This window comes from Piliocolobus tephrosceles, chromosome 10 (assembly GCF_002776525.5).
Source record: "Piliocolobus tephrosceles isolate RC106 chromosome 10, ASM277652v3, whole genome shotgun sequence".
NCBI classification, from domain to species: Eukaryota; Metazoa; Chordata; class Mammalia; order Primates; family Cercopithecidae; genus Piliocolobus; species Piliocolobus tephrosceles.
The window spans coordinates 516,017-526,585 of NC_045443.1; the positions used below are offsets into that span (position 1 = coordinate 516,017).

Genomic DNA, 10,569 nt, shown 5'->3' on the forward strand with positions numbered 1-10,569 from the left:
TTATTATTCAAGTATTTTTTAAAAGATAATTGGTAAACAAAAATAAAAACAATGTAATACGGATTTTATAACATATAAAAATGTATAACAAAAGCACAAAGATCAGGAGGAAAGAAATGAAATTGAAACATTTTAAGGTTCTTATATATATAAAGTGGTACATTATCACTTGAAGATAAACTGTGATAAGTTAAAGATGTATACTACAAAGTTTAAAACATCACTAAAATAACACAACAAAGCTACAGCTAATAAGCCAACAAAAAGAAGAAAGCTAACAATGGAATAATAAAATATATTCAATCATTCCAAAAGAAAGCAGGAGGAGAGGGAAGGGGGAAACAAATAACTGATAAGACAAATAGAAAACAAATAATAAGATGATAGAGTTAAACCTAATTATATGGATAATTGTATTAAATGCAAATGGTCTAAGTATCCCAAATAAAAGACAGAGACTGTTAGACTGGCTTTTAAAAAACTGACAAGACTCAACTATATACTGCCTTCAAAAAATGCACTTCGAATAAAAAAGACATGAAGAGGTTAAAAGTAAAAGGATAGAAAGATATACCATGCTAATACTACTCAAAATAAATCTGTAAAGTTTCTCTTAATGTCACACAAAGTAAATTTCAGAGCAAAGAATATGACCAAGGTAAAGAAGGCCATTTCATAATGATTAAAGGGTCAATTAGTCGAGGGTCCATTAATCAATCAGTATTTCAAGTGCACATTCACCTAATAACAGAGCTTCAAAATACATGAAGCAAAAACTGACAGAACTACCAAGAGAAATATATAAACTAATTCCTGATAAATGTTAAAAATTTCAATAACCCTCTCTCAATAATTTATAGACTAAGTATACAGAAAATCAGTGCAGACATAAAAGATTTAAAAATTATATCAACCAACTCAACTTAGTTGACATTTATTGAATATTCTATCCAGTAGTCCAACAGCAGAATATACATTAGTTTCAAGTGAACATGAAATATTCTACCAAGATAGGCCCATATCCTAGACCAGAGAACAAATCTCAGTAAGTTTAAAAGGATCCAAGTAATACAAAATCGGTTCTCTGGCTAAATTAGAATCTATCAGAGAAAGACATCTGGAAAATTTCCACCTATTTGGAAATTAGGTAACACATTTATAAATAGCCTATGGCTCTATTGAAGTAATCAAAAGAGAAATTAGAAAGTATCTTGAATGGAATGAAATGAAACCCAGTATCAAAATGTGTGGCATGCTGCTAAAGCAGTACTTAGGAGATTTACTAAATGATAAAAGAAGAAAAGTTTCAAATCAATTACCTCAGCTTCCACCTTAAGAAATGAGAAATTATTGCTGAAATGAGGGTGTAGTGAAAGAAAGAAGGAAAGAAAGAAAGAAAGAAAGGGGATAAAAGCAAATGAAAGCCAAAGTAAGTCAAAGAAAATAAAAATCAAAGTGGAAATCAATAAAATGGAAAACAGGAAAATAGAGAAAATCCATGAACCAAAAGCTGGTTCTTTGAGATAATAAAATTGATAAAATTTTAGAAGATACAAATTATCAGCATGACAAATGAGAGGTATCATCAGTAAAGGTTCTATATATATATTAAAACAATAATAAGAAAATATATGAAGAACTTTATGCCAGTAAGTGCAACCTATTTACCTAAATAGGTAAAATAAAAAATTTTCTCAAAAAACACAACTACCAAAGCCCACTCAAAAAGAAATAGTCTGAATAGCCCTATAACTACTAAGGAAAATTTGTTTTTGGTTTAAACCCATCCCACAAAAATTTCCAGGCTCAAATGACTTCAGTGGTGAATCCTCCAAATATTTAAGGAAGAAATAACAGCAATTCTACACAAACTCTTCCAAAAAATTGAAAAGACGGAATGCTTACCCAACCAATTTTATAAAGTGAGCATTACCCTGATAATAAAAGCAGACAAATACATTATAAGAAAAGAAAGTTAAAGATCAACATATTTCATGAACATAAATGCCAAAATTCTAAACAATTTTAGGAAATCAAACCTGACAGTATGTTACTAGGACATTATATTATATAGCAATGTTTATCCCAGGGATATAAAGTGGGTTTAACATTTTTAAAAATCAACATAGTGCTGTAGCCTCCAGCTCTTCAAATAAATGGATAAATAAATAAATAATGTGACTCATCCTGTTAACAAATTACAAAAGAAAAGCTATATGGTCATTTCATAGGTACAGTATTTGACTGAATCCAACAATCATTCCTAATGAAAACCGCCAACAATGATGATAAGAGAACTTCCTCAACTTGAGAGGGGGCATCTACAAAAAACCCTGCAGCTAACATCATACTTAATAGTGAAAGACTGCTAAGACTGAGAATAAAACAAGTGTCTATTCTTACTACTTCTATTCAACATTGTACTGGAGATTCTAGCCAAAGCAATAAGGCAAGATAAGGAATTAAAGGTCATTCTAATTTAAAAGGAAAAAAATAACACTGCTTTATTCTCAGAAGACATGATATTCTACATAGAAAATCCTTTGGAATACACACACAAAAAAACCCTACTAGAACCAATCAGGGAGTTTAGCAAGTTTGCAGGATACAGGATGGGCATACACAAATCAATTGTATATGTATTAGGAACAAACAACCATAAATAAAATGTAGGAAATAACACCATTTACAATAGCATCAAAATACTTAGGAATAAATCTGACAAAAGTTGTGAAAGATATATGTACACTCACAACTACAAAACATTGCTGAGAGAAATTAATGAAGAGCTAAATAAATGGAGAGTCATACCATATTCAGGATCAGAAGACTTAATATCATTAAACTCTCAATTCTTTCCAAATTGATCTATAGATTTAATACAATCCTAATCAAAAGCACAACAGACTTTTTTGTAGAAATTCACAAATTCTTTCTAAAATTCATCTGAAAATGCTAAGGACTCAAAATAGCCAAAACAAAAACAAAAACAAAAAAACAAAAAAAGGGCTGGGCGCAGTGGCTCACGCCTGTAATCCCAGCGCTTTGGGAGGCCGAAGTGGGCAGATCACAAGGTCAGGAGATCGAGACCATCCTGGCTAACACGGTGAAACCCCGTCTCTACTAAAAATACAAAAAAGTTAACCAGGTGTGGTGGTGGGCACCTGTAGAGCTTGCAGTGAGCTGAGATCGCACCACTCACTCCAGCCTGGGAGACAGAGTGAGACTCTGTCTCAAAAAAAAACAACAACAACAACAAAAAAAACAACACCTTTGAAAAAGAAGAACTGAAGTAAAATTTTGGGCTTAATTCCACCTGGTATTTATATTATCCTCAAGCACAGTAATGAAGACAGTGTGGTACTGGTGTCAAAATAAACAGATCAATGGAACAGAGTAGAATTCATCAACAGACCCACATACATACAAACAACTAATTTTCGATGAAGGTATAAAGGCCATTCACTGGAAATAGGACAGTCTTTTCTACAAATGGTGTTGGCATAAGTGAATACCTATACAAACTCTGAGAAATGAACTTCAACCCATCCCTTCACTGTATACAAAAATTAACCCAAAATGAAACATAGACCTAAATGTAAAACCTAAAACTATAAATCTTCTAGAAGAAAATATGAGGCCTTGGGTTAGGCAAAGATCTCTTTATATGACATCAAAAGTATGGTTTGTAAAATAACTAATTGATAAACCAGACCTCATCTTTATTTATTTATTTATTTATTTATTTATTTATTTATTTATTTATTTAAAATGCCTTATCTTCAAAAGACACTGTTAGGAAAAGGAAAACAGTCCAGGTGCAGTGGCTCATGCCTGTAATCCCAGCACTTTGGGGAGCCAAGGCTGGAGGATCGCTTGAGCACAGGAGTTTGAGATCAGCCTAGGCAACATAGTGAGACCTTGTCTCTACAAAAAAAAAAAAAAAAAAAGTTTTTAATTTTCTGGGCATGGTGAAACATGTCTATAGTTGCAGCTACTTCTTGGGAGGCTGTGGTGGGAAGATCATTTGAGCTCAGAAGGTCAAGGATGCAGTGAGCTGTGACTGCACCACTGAACTTCGGCCTGGGTGACAGAGTGAGATCCACCTCAGAAAAAGAAAAGGAAAATTACAAAACACAGAATAAAAAAAAAGTATTTGTAAAATGCATTTCTGTTAAGGGACTTGTGTGTTAGAATATATGAAGACACCTCAATAACAAAGGATAAACTACTGATACGTGAAAACTACAAATGAATCTCAAAATAATTATGCTGTATCATAATTATCAACATACTGTATGATTCCATTTATATAACATTCCAAGAAAAGCAAACTAGTTTAGTTTGCATTTAGCATAATTATTGATTGCACTGGGATACGATGGCAGGAGTGAAGTTGAGAGGAAGGAATTAGAAAGAGACAGGAGAAACTGTTTTGGAGGTGATGGACATGTTTATTATCTCAATTGTGGCAGTGGTTTCATGGGTCTAGACATATGTCAAAATTTATCAGATTGTACACTTTAAATATGTGTGGTTTACTGTAAGTTAATGAGGAACCCAGTTCTCCAAGTCTTCACCTTCTACTTCTCAAGGTTGTAATCTACACAACCATAATTCAGGCACTAAGGGAGACTTGATGATGAGGACAAAGAAAGAAAGGGAGCAGACAATTCAGCCTAAAAAGTCCATAAATCAATCCAAGGTTTGCTGAGCAGGAGGGAAAACAGGAAAGAGAGAACCCAGCAGCTGTCAGGAACCGTCACTGTGGAGAGCCCAGTCCAGAAAGCAACAGCGATGGGCCCAGCCCAAGCCCCTCCCAATATTCACGTTGCCTGCTCTTTCTCTACAAACCAAGGCAATATTTAACTGCACTGGACCCCGTGGTCAGCTGCTCCCACCTCCTCTGCTTCTTGGAGCACCTTGGCAGCCTGCCAAGAGGGACAAAGTCCATACCTGCAAGGAGGAGCTACAGGCCCTAGAAGTGTGAGAGGGGTCGGGGTGGGAGAAGGCCAAGGGGGGCCAGGTACAGACTGAGGACTCCTGAAGGTCATTCCGCCTCTTCCCCTACGCAGGCACCACCCTCAAAAGAGGAAGTTAGTCCTGGGGATGGCGGGCGGAGTTCACAGTCCTTGCACCCCGTATCAGGCGTACTAATCTCCTCAAAAATTCTAAAACGTGCTGGCATTGTCTCCGTGAGATGGGAGAGACCACATCCCCATCCCAGAAAGGAATCACTCTCTTGGCCCTACTTCTCAAAAGGAGCACGCTCTGTGGTGTCACCAGCCAATTCCTTAAGGCATAAACTGACGATCGTCCACTTGAGCAACAGAAGAGTGAGGAGCTTCCATGAGGTGTTATGTGCTGTCCTCGGCCTGAGCCTGACCAACAGCGGGCCCTGAGTCACTAACTGCCCTTGAGAACACACTGTCACGCACTGCTAAATAACCATTACTTTTATAGGGACACATGAAAAACACTCCTTACTTCTCTTTATTCTCCGCTATCTAGAAACAGCATAGGGCTAATGGTTTTCCTTGCTGCCAAGGGAATCCTCTGTGTGGGCATCCCCGTGCACCTTCTTTACAGGCTGGAGCTGCGGGGTCTTTCCCCTCCACGCCCTTCCGAGAGGTCCTGCTGTCCTGGCCTCACATGGGGACTCCAGTCCCAAGTTAATTCTGGGTGTTGAGCAGCTCGGCCTGCCAGCAGCCAGGGTCCAGGCAGCTGGAGAGGTCTCAGCTGAAGGCCGGTGTTCTGAAGCACCCAGGACCTGGGTATTGGAAGACTGAGGCTCTGAAGAGGAGTTGGAGGGGACAGGGAGGAAGTCCTCACAAAAGGTGGTCTCTGGCTGGTGTCCTGAGACTAGTGGAAAAATTAAAGGTTCTTGGCATGGGTAACTTCTGCCCCTAGTGAAATTTCAGCAACCTGGACTTAGAAATTAAGTGAAAATGTTGGCAGACGTTTTTTTCGTCTGGGCTGAGATAGGCAGGAAGGTGATTTAAATTCCCTGCTGGCTACGGACAGTCCTATTACCAGAACCCTCTCCCGCTAGCTTCTTCCCACATCACGCCTCCTGTGTTATCCAGCATCTCCTCGTCCCATGACTGGAACTTTGGCTGGGCAGGCCGTAGTAGAAAATCATATTTGCTTTCCCTCCTGGCAGCTGAGGGTGGAGGGCTGGAGGGATAGTTCAAATGTACAGCTTCTTCAGCCACCTCATCAGCTCAGGGCCCCATCACTAAGACTGCCTGGTCACTGGCATACTGTGACTGCTACGCAGGACTCACATGGCCTCCTTCAGCCCAGAAGGGAAATACACAAGGAAGGGTGGATTTTACCTGCTCCCACATTTTGCCCCAATAACCACATTTACTATCTTCAATTATTTCCTCCCCATCTCCCCCATTATCTTGAATCCATTTCAATCAGTCCTTGCCCCCAGCCCTCCACTGTAACCGCTCTTACCAAGGTCATCAATGACTTCCCAGCTGCTAAAACCAACAATCAATTTCCTTTCCTCATTTTTTAAACCTATCTGCAGCCTTTGCTGCAGTTAATCTCTCCCTCCCTGATAGAATTTCTTCACGTGGCTTTCCAAAACACTTCATTCTCTTGGTTTTCATCCTGCTTTACCAGTTTCTCATTTTCTGTCTCCTCTGCTGGTTTCTCATCTTCTCCCAGACCCACTAAAGGTCCTTACTTTCTTTTCTTATACCATCAAAATGCTAATGGTCCCCAAATACACACCTCCAGCCAGATCTCTCTCACAAACTCCTAACTCACGTTCTATTGCCCAGTTGCCATCTCCACTTGCACATCCGATAGATACCTCAACTCAACTTTCCCAAAATTCACCCCCTTACTTACCCTTCAAAACCTGCTCCTTTGGGGTGAGGCACAGTGGCTCATGCCTGTAATCCCAGCACTTTGGGAGGCTGACGTAGGCAGATCACTTGAGGCCAGGAGTTTGAGACCAGCCTGGCCAACATGGTGAAACCCCATCTCTATTAAAAAAAAAAAAAAAAAACCCCACAACAAAAGCTTGCTGCCTTCATGGCCTTCCACATCTCAGTGAATGGCAGCTCCTTCCTTCCAGTCACTCAGGTGAAAACTCTTGGATTGCTTAGATGGGTGCTAGCAGTGGAGGGGATGTGAAGCAGTCGGGTCCTGCACATCTCATGGGTGGGGGGATCCAGTCCCAGGCATTCTAAATGCTGACTTACTCATCCAGGGTCCAGGGAGCTGGAGAGGGCCTGAACCTCCCAGGACCTGAGTGTTTGAGTACAGTCAACAGTTATGAGAGGTGGAGAGAATTAAGGATGACTCCAAGATTTTTGCCTTATAACTGGTCAGCTTCTGCCCTCACTCCCCTATACTCAGTTCTCAACATAGCAGCTAGAGATTATTTTAAAATGTAAGATGACTGGCCAGGCACAGTGGCTCATGCCTGTAATCCCAGCACTTTGGGAGGCCAAGGTGGGTGGATCACCTGAAGTCAGGAGTTTGAGACCAGCCTGGCCAACATGGAGAAACCTCATCTCTACTAAAAATACAAAAATTGGCTGGGCATGGTGGTGCATACCTGTAGTCCCAGCTACTGGGGAGGCTGAGGCAGGAGAATCACTTGAACCCAGGAGGTGGGCTGAGCGTGCTGAGATCACACCACTGCACTCCAGCCTGGGTGACAGAGTGAGACTTCATCTCGGGGAAAAAAAATGTAAGATTACTGCTACTGAAAACCCTGCCCTGCATCTGAATGTCACTAGAGCAAAAGCTGAAGTTTGAGAGTGGCCAACCTGGCATACCTCATCTGCCCGCCTCCCTGTCCCAGCCCATTTTCTTCCCTGACCTTACCTTCTACTCACTTGCCCAGCTCCAGGCTCAAGTCCTCAAATAAGCCAGCCAGGCTCTTGCTTGGTTTCAACCTTTCTTTCCTCTGCCTGGAGTGAAGCACTTTCACCCCACCCCATAATATCCACAAGGCCAGTTCTCTCACTCCTGGCAAGACTTTGCTCAGATGCTCTCAATGATCACCGTTTTAAAAATTGCCACCACCCACACCCACACTCCTGATCCCCTTTACCCAGCTCTCCTTGTTCTTTCCCTATAGCACTCGTTCATTCGGGAATGCTATCTAATTTACACATTTATCCCGTTTATTGTGCACTGTCTGTCTCCCTCCTCTAGAATGTGTGCCCTATGAGGACGGGGAATTGGTCCGTTTTGTTTATAGATGTATCCCAACCACCTAGAACGATTCCTGGCTTACGCTACGTGCTCAGTAAGTATTTGCTGGTGAATGACACAGTCAGGCTCAGGGCTTGGCTGGGTGTGCGCCGAGGCAACGGACAGAGCCTGGAAATTCTAAAGCCATTAGGAAGAAGCAGGTGCTTGGGGGTGGATCAGCCACAGGTCCTGGACAGCAAGGAGACTATTTCCCTAGGAGACGGTGGAGGTGGGCATCCCTCTCACTCGCCTCCCTGAAAACGTCCCTGTTGCTTCCGACTTCAGATGGGCTTCTTCGTATCACTTTCTCAGCTTGCCTGCCTTCTGACTACAGTTGTCAGCTGTTTGCCTTGTGTTCTATCATAGCCTTGCCTCAGCCCTTTCCCTGCTCTGGAACTCATTTCCAATTAGATCTACCAAATGTTGAAGCCGGAAGAAACCAAAGATGTCACTTATATTTTTAGTTTGGAAGTAAAATTGTGCTTTGAGGACGTCTTCATCCCTGAGCTTCTCACTAAACAAATACGACGACGAATTAAGACTCCTTGATTGCCCTCCCCTCCCCGCCAAGCACAAGAGTGGCTGCTTGGAGCCGTGAATGTCAAGAAAGGGCCCAGAAGCAGGCTGATAGGGTGCCTTACTGGAGGATGGCACACCCTGGGGTATCCCAGCATCCTCTCCAGGGCTTGCTCAGAACACTCTTCCCATGCCCAGGAGTCCAGGCCCCAATCCGAGAATGGTGAGTTCAGATAAAAGCACTAAACCAGGAGGAAAGGGGTCAAACCAATCTAAGGGTCTCCATTCTCCCAGCCTCCTGCCCACATCAGCAGCAAAAGGTCCTTTCAGGAAGAGGCAGCAGTCTCTTCTTCGGCAAAGGGACAGGAGATGACAAGATGAAGTTTAAGGGCCCATTTTCTGTAGGAGTTTGCTTTGCCTGGGAGGCGAGAGGAGTTAACTGATGACAGAAAGGTTAAACTGCTGAGAACACCAAAAAAAAAACAGAAAAATAGGCAGGTCCAGGTTCCTCTACTGACCACACACATCCTTGCTCAGCCCGCTTACCGTGGTAAAGGAGACATTTCACGAACCCAGCCCGCGGCCCTGGGTGACAAATGCCCTCCAGAGCAAACCTGCGCCCTGCCTGCAGCTCCCCAGTCCCTCAGAACACTCCCCTCCAGCTGAAGCCGTCCGTCAGCGAACGGGGAAGAGGAGTGCTGAGGCCCCGCGCTTGGTAAGGGAAGAAGTTCTGGGTCGGCAGTGTAAGGGTTAAACAGAGAACTTGACCGGATGGCAGGATTCCCACACATGTCAGAACTCTCCAGGGAATCAGCGTGCTGGAAGGCAGGCTCTATCCAGGGAGGAGGAGATCACAGCCGCCGCCCTACTGCCTCCACCTCCCCACACAGGACCCACGTGAACAACCAAGGGCTGTGGGGGCTCTTTCCCCTCAGGCCTCTGTTCCCACACAAGACCCAGTCAACACATTCCCAGGCCCACACAGACTCACCACAGAGCCCTGGGACCCACACATTGCCAGACAAAGGACCAGGAGAGTCCCTCCTCCCCCGCGTTCCTGTCACTGCTCCCCTCCACTTTCCCCTGTCAGCCCAGCGGTTTGCATTAGACCTGGAAGGCAATCTCTCCTACCTCTTCGTGCCATTCCTGCTAATTCCCAGGCCAACCTTTACCCAATTCCAGAGAGGCTTGCGGAAAGCTGCTCACCTCCTAATCTCTCTGCCATGTGAGGAGCTAAGCTGGTTACCAGGTTCCAGACCCACAGTCCCAACGCCAGCTTAGTCCCCAAGCCTCCAGCTTTCGTCCTGGGCCAGCTGCGTCTCCCCCGATTCTCCAGAGGGCGGGTACTCAGGCCTAAATTCCTAAACAAGCACGTGGAGCACTCAGCACCAGGTAAAAAGTGGGTAGACCTTCCCTCTTCCCTCACAGCACAAATGGAGCAAATTCCTATGATTTCAGGCCACTGGCCAGAAATTCCTAGGAAGAAGGGACACACCAGCCCATTTTCATCCCTCTGGAAACACAAGTTAACCTCCAACCCAGGGACACTCCCCAGTTGCCACAGACCTGGGAACCAGACTCCATGGGCCCAGGGCCTCTCTCGTGTCCTCCTCCAGTCCCCACACCTCCACTCTGTATTGAAGGCTTGCTTTCTCTAAGATCCTTGTGAGACTCAAGCTGGATGCGTTTGGCGGCTCTTACTCACCTGCAAAAGGGTAGGTATTGCTTTAAAGAACCTCAAATCCCATAGCCCATGAACTTGCCCCTCCTCTCATCATTTTCCCTGATGGCTACCTCTGGATCCCACGCTCCTCCAGGCCTGGCTGC

The 10,569-nt window shown here is 43.4% G+C and overlaps 1 protein-coding gene across 1 annotated transcript in view; it reads right to left on the reverse strand.

The window, feature by feature from the left end:
• The window catches only part of SLC6A13 (solute carrier family 6 member 13), a 38,160-nt gene extending 27,723 nt beyond the window's left edge, over positions 1-10,437 (reverse strand). Inside the window, exons 1-2 of the mRNA XM_026447795.1 lie at positions 10,309-10,437; positions 9,949-10,103 (exon numbers count right to left, since the gene is read on the reverse strand). Coding sequence (XP_026303580.1) covers positions 9,949-9,967 — 19 coding nt within the window. The 5' untranslated portion in view covers positions 9,968-10,103; positions 10,309-10,437. The remainder of the gene's footprint in view (positions 1-9,948; positions 10,104-10,308) is intronic.
• Positions 10,438-10,569: the final 132 nt, after the last annotated feature.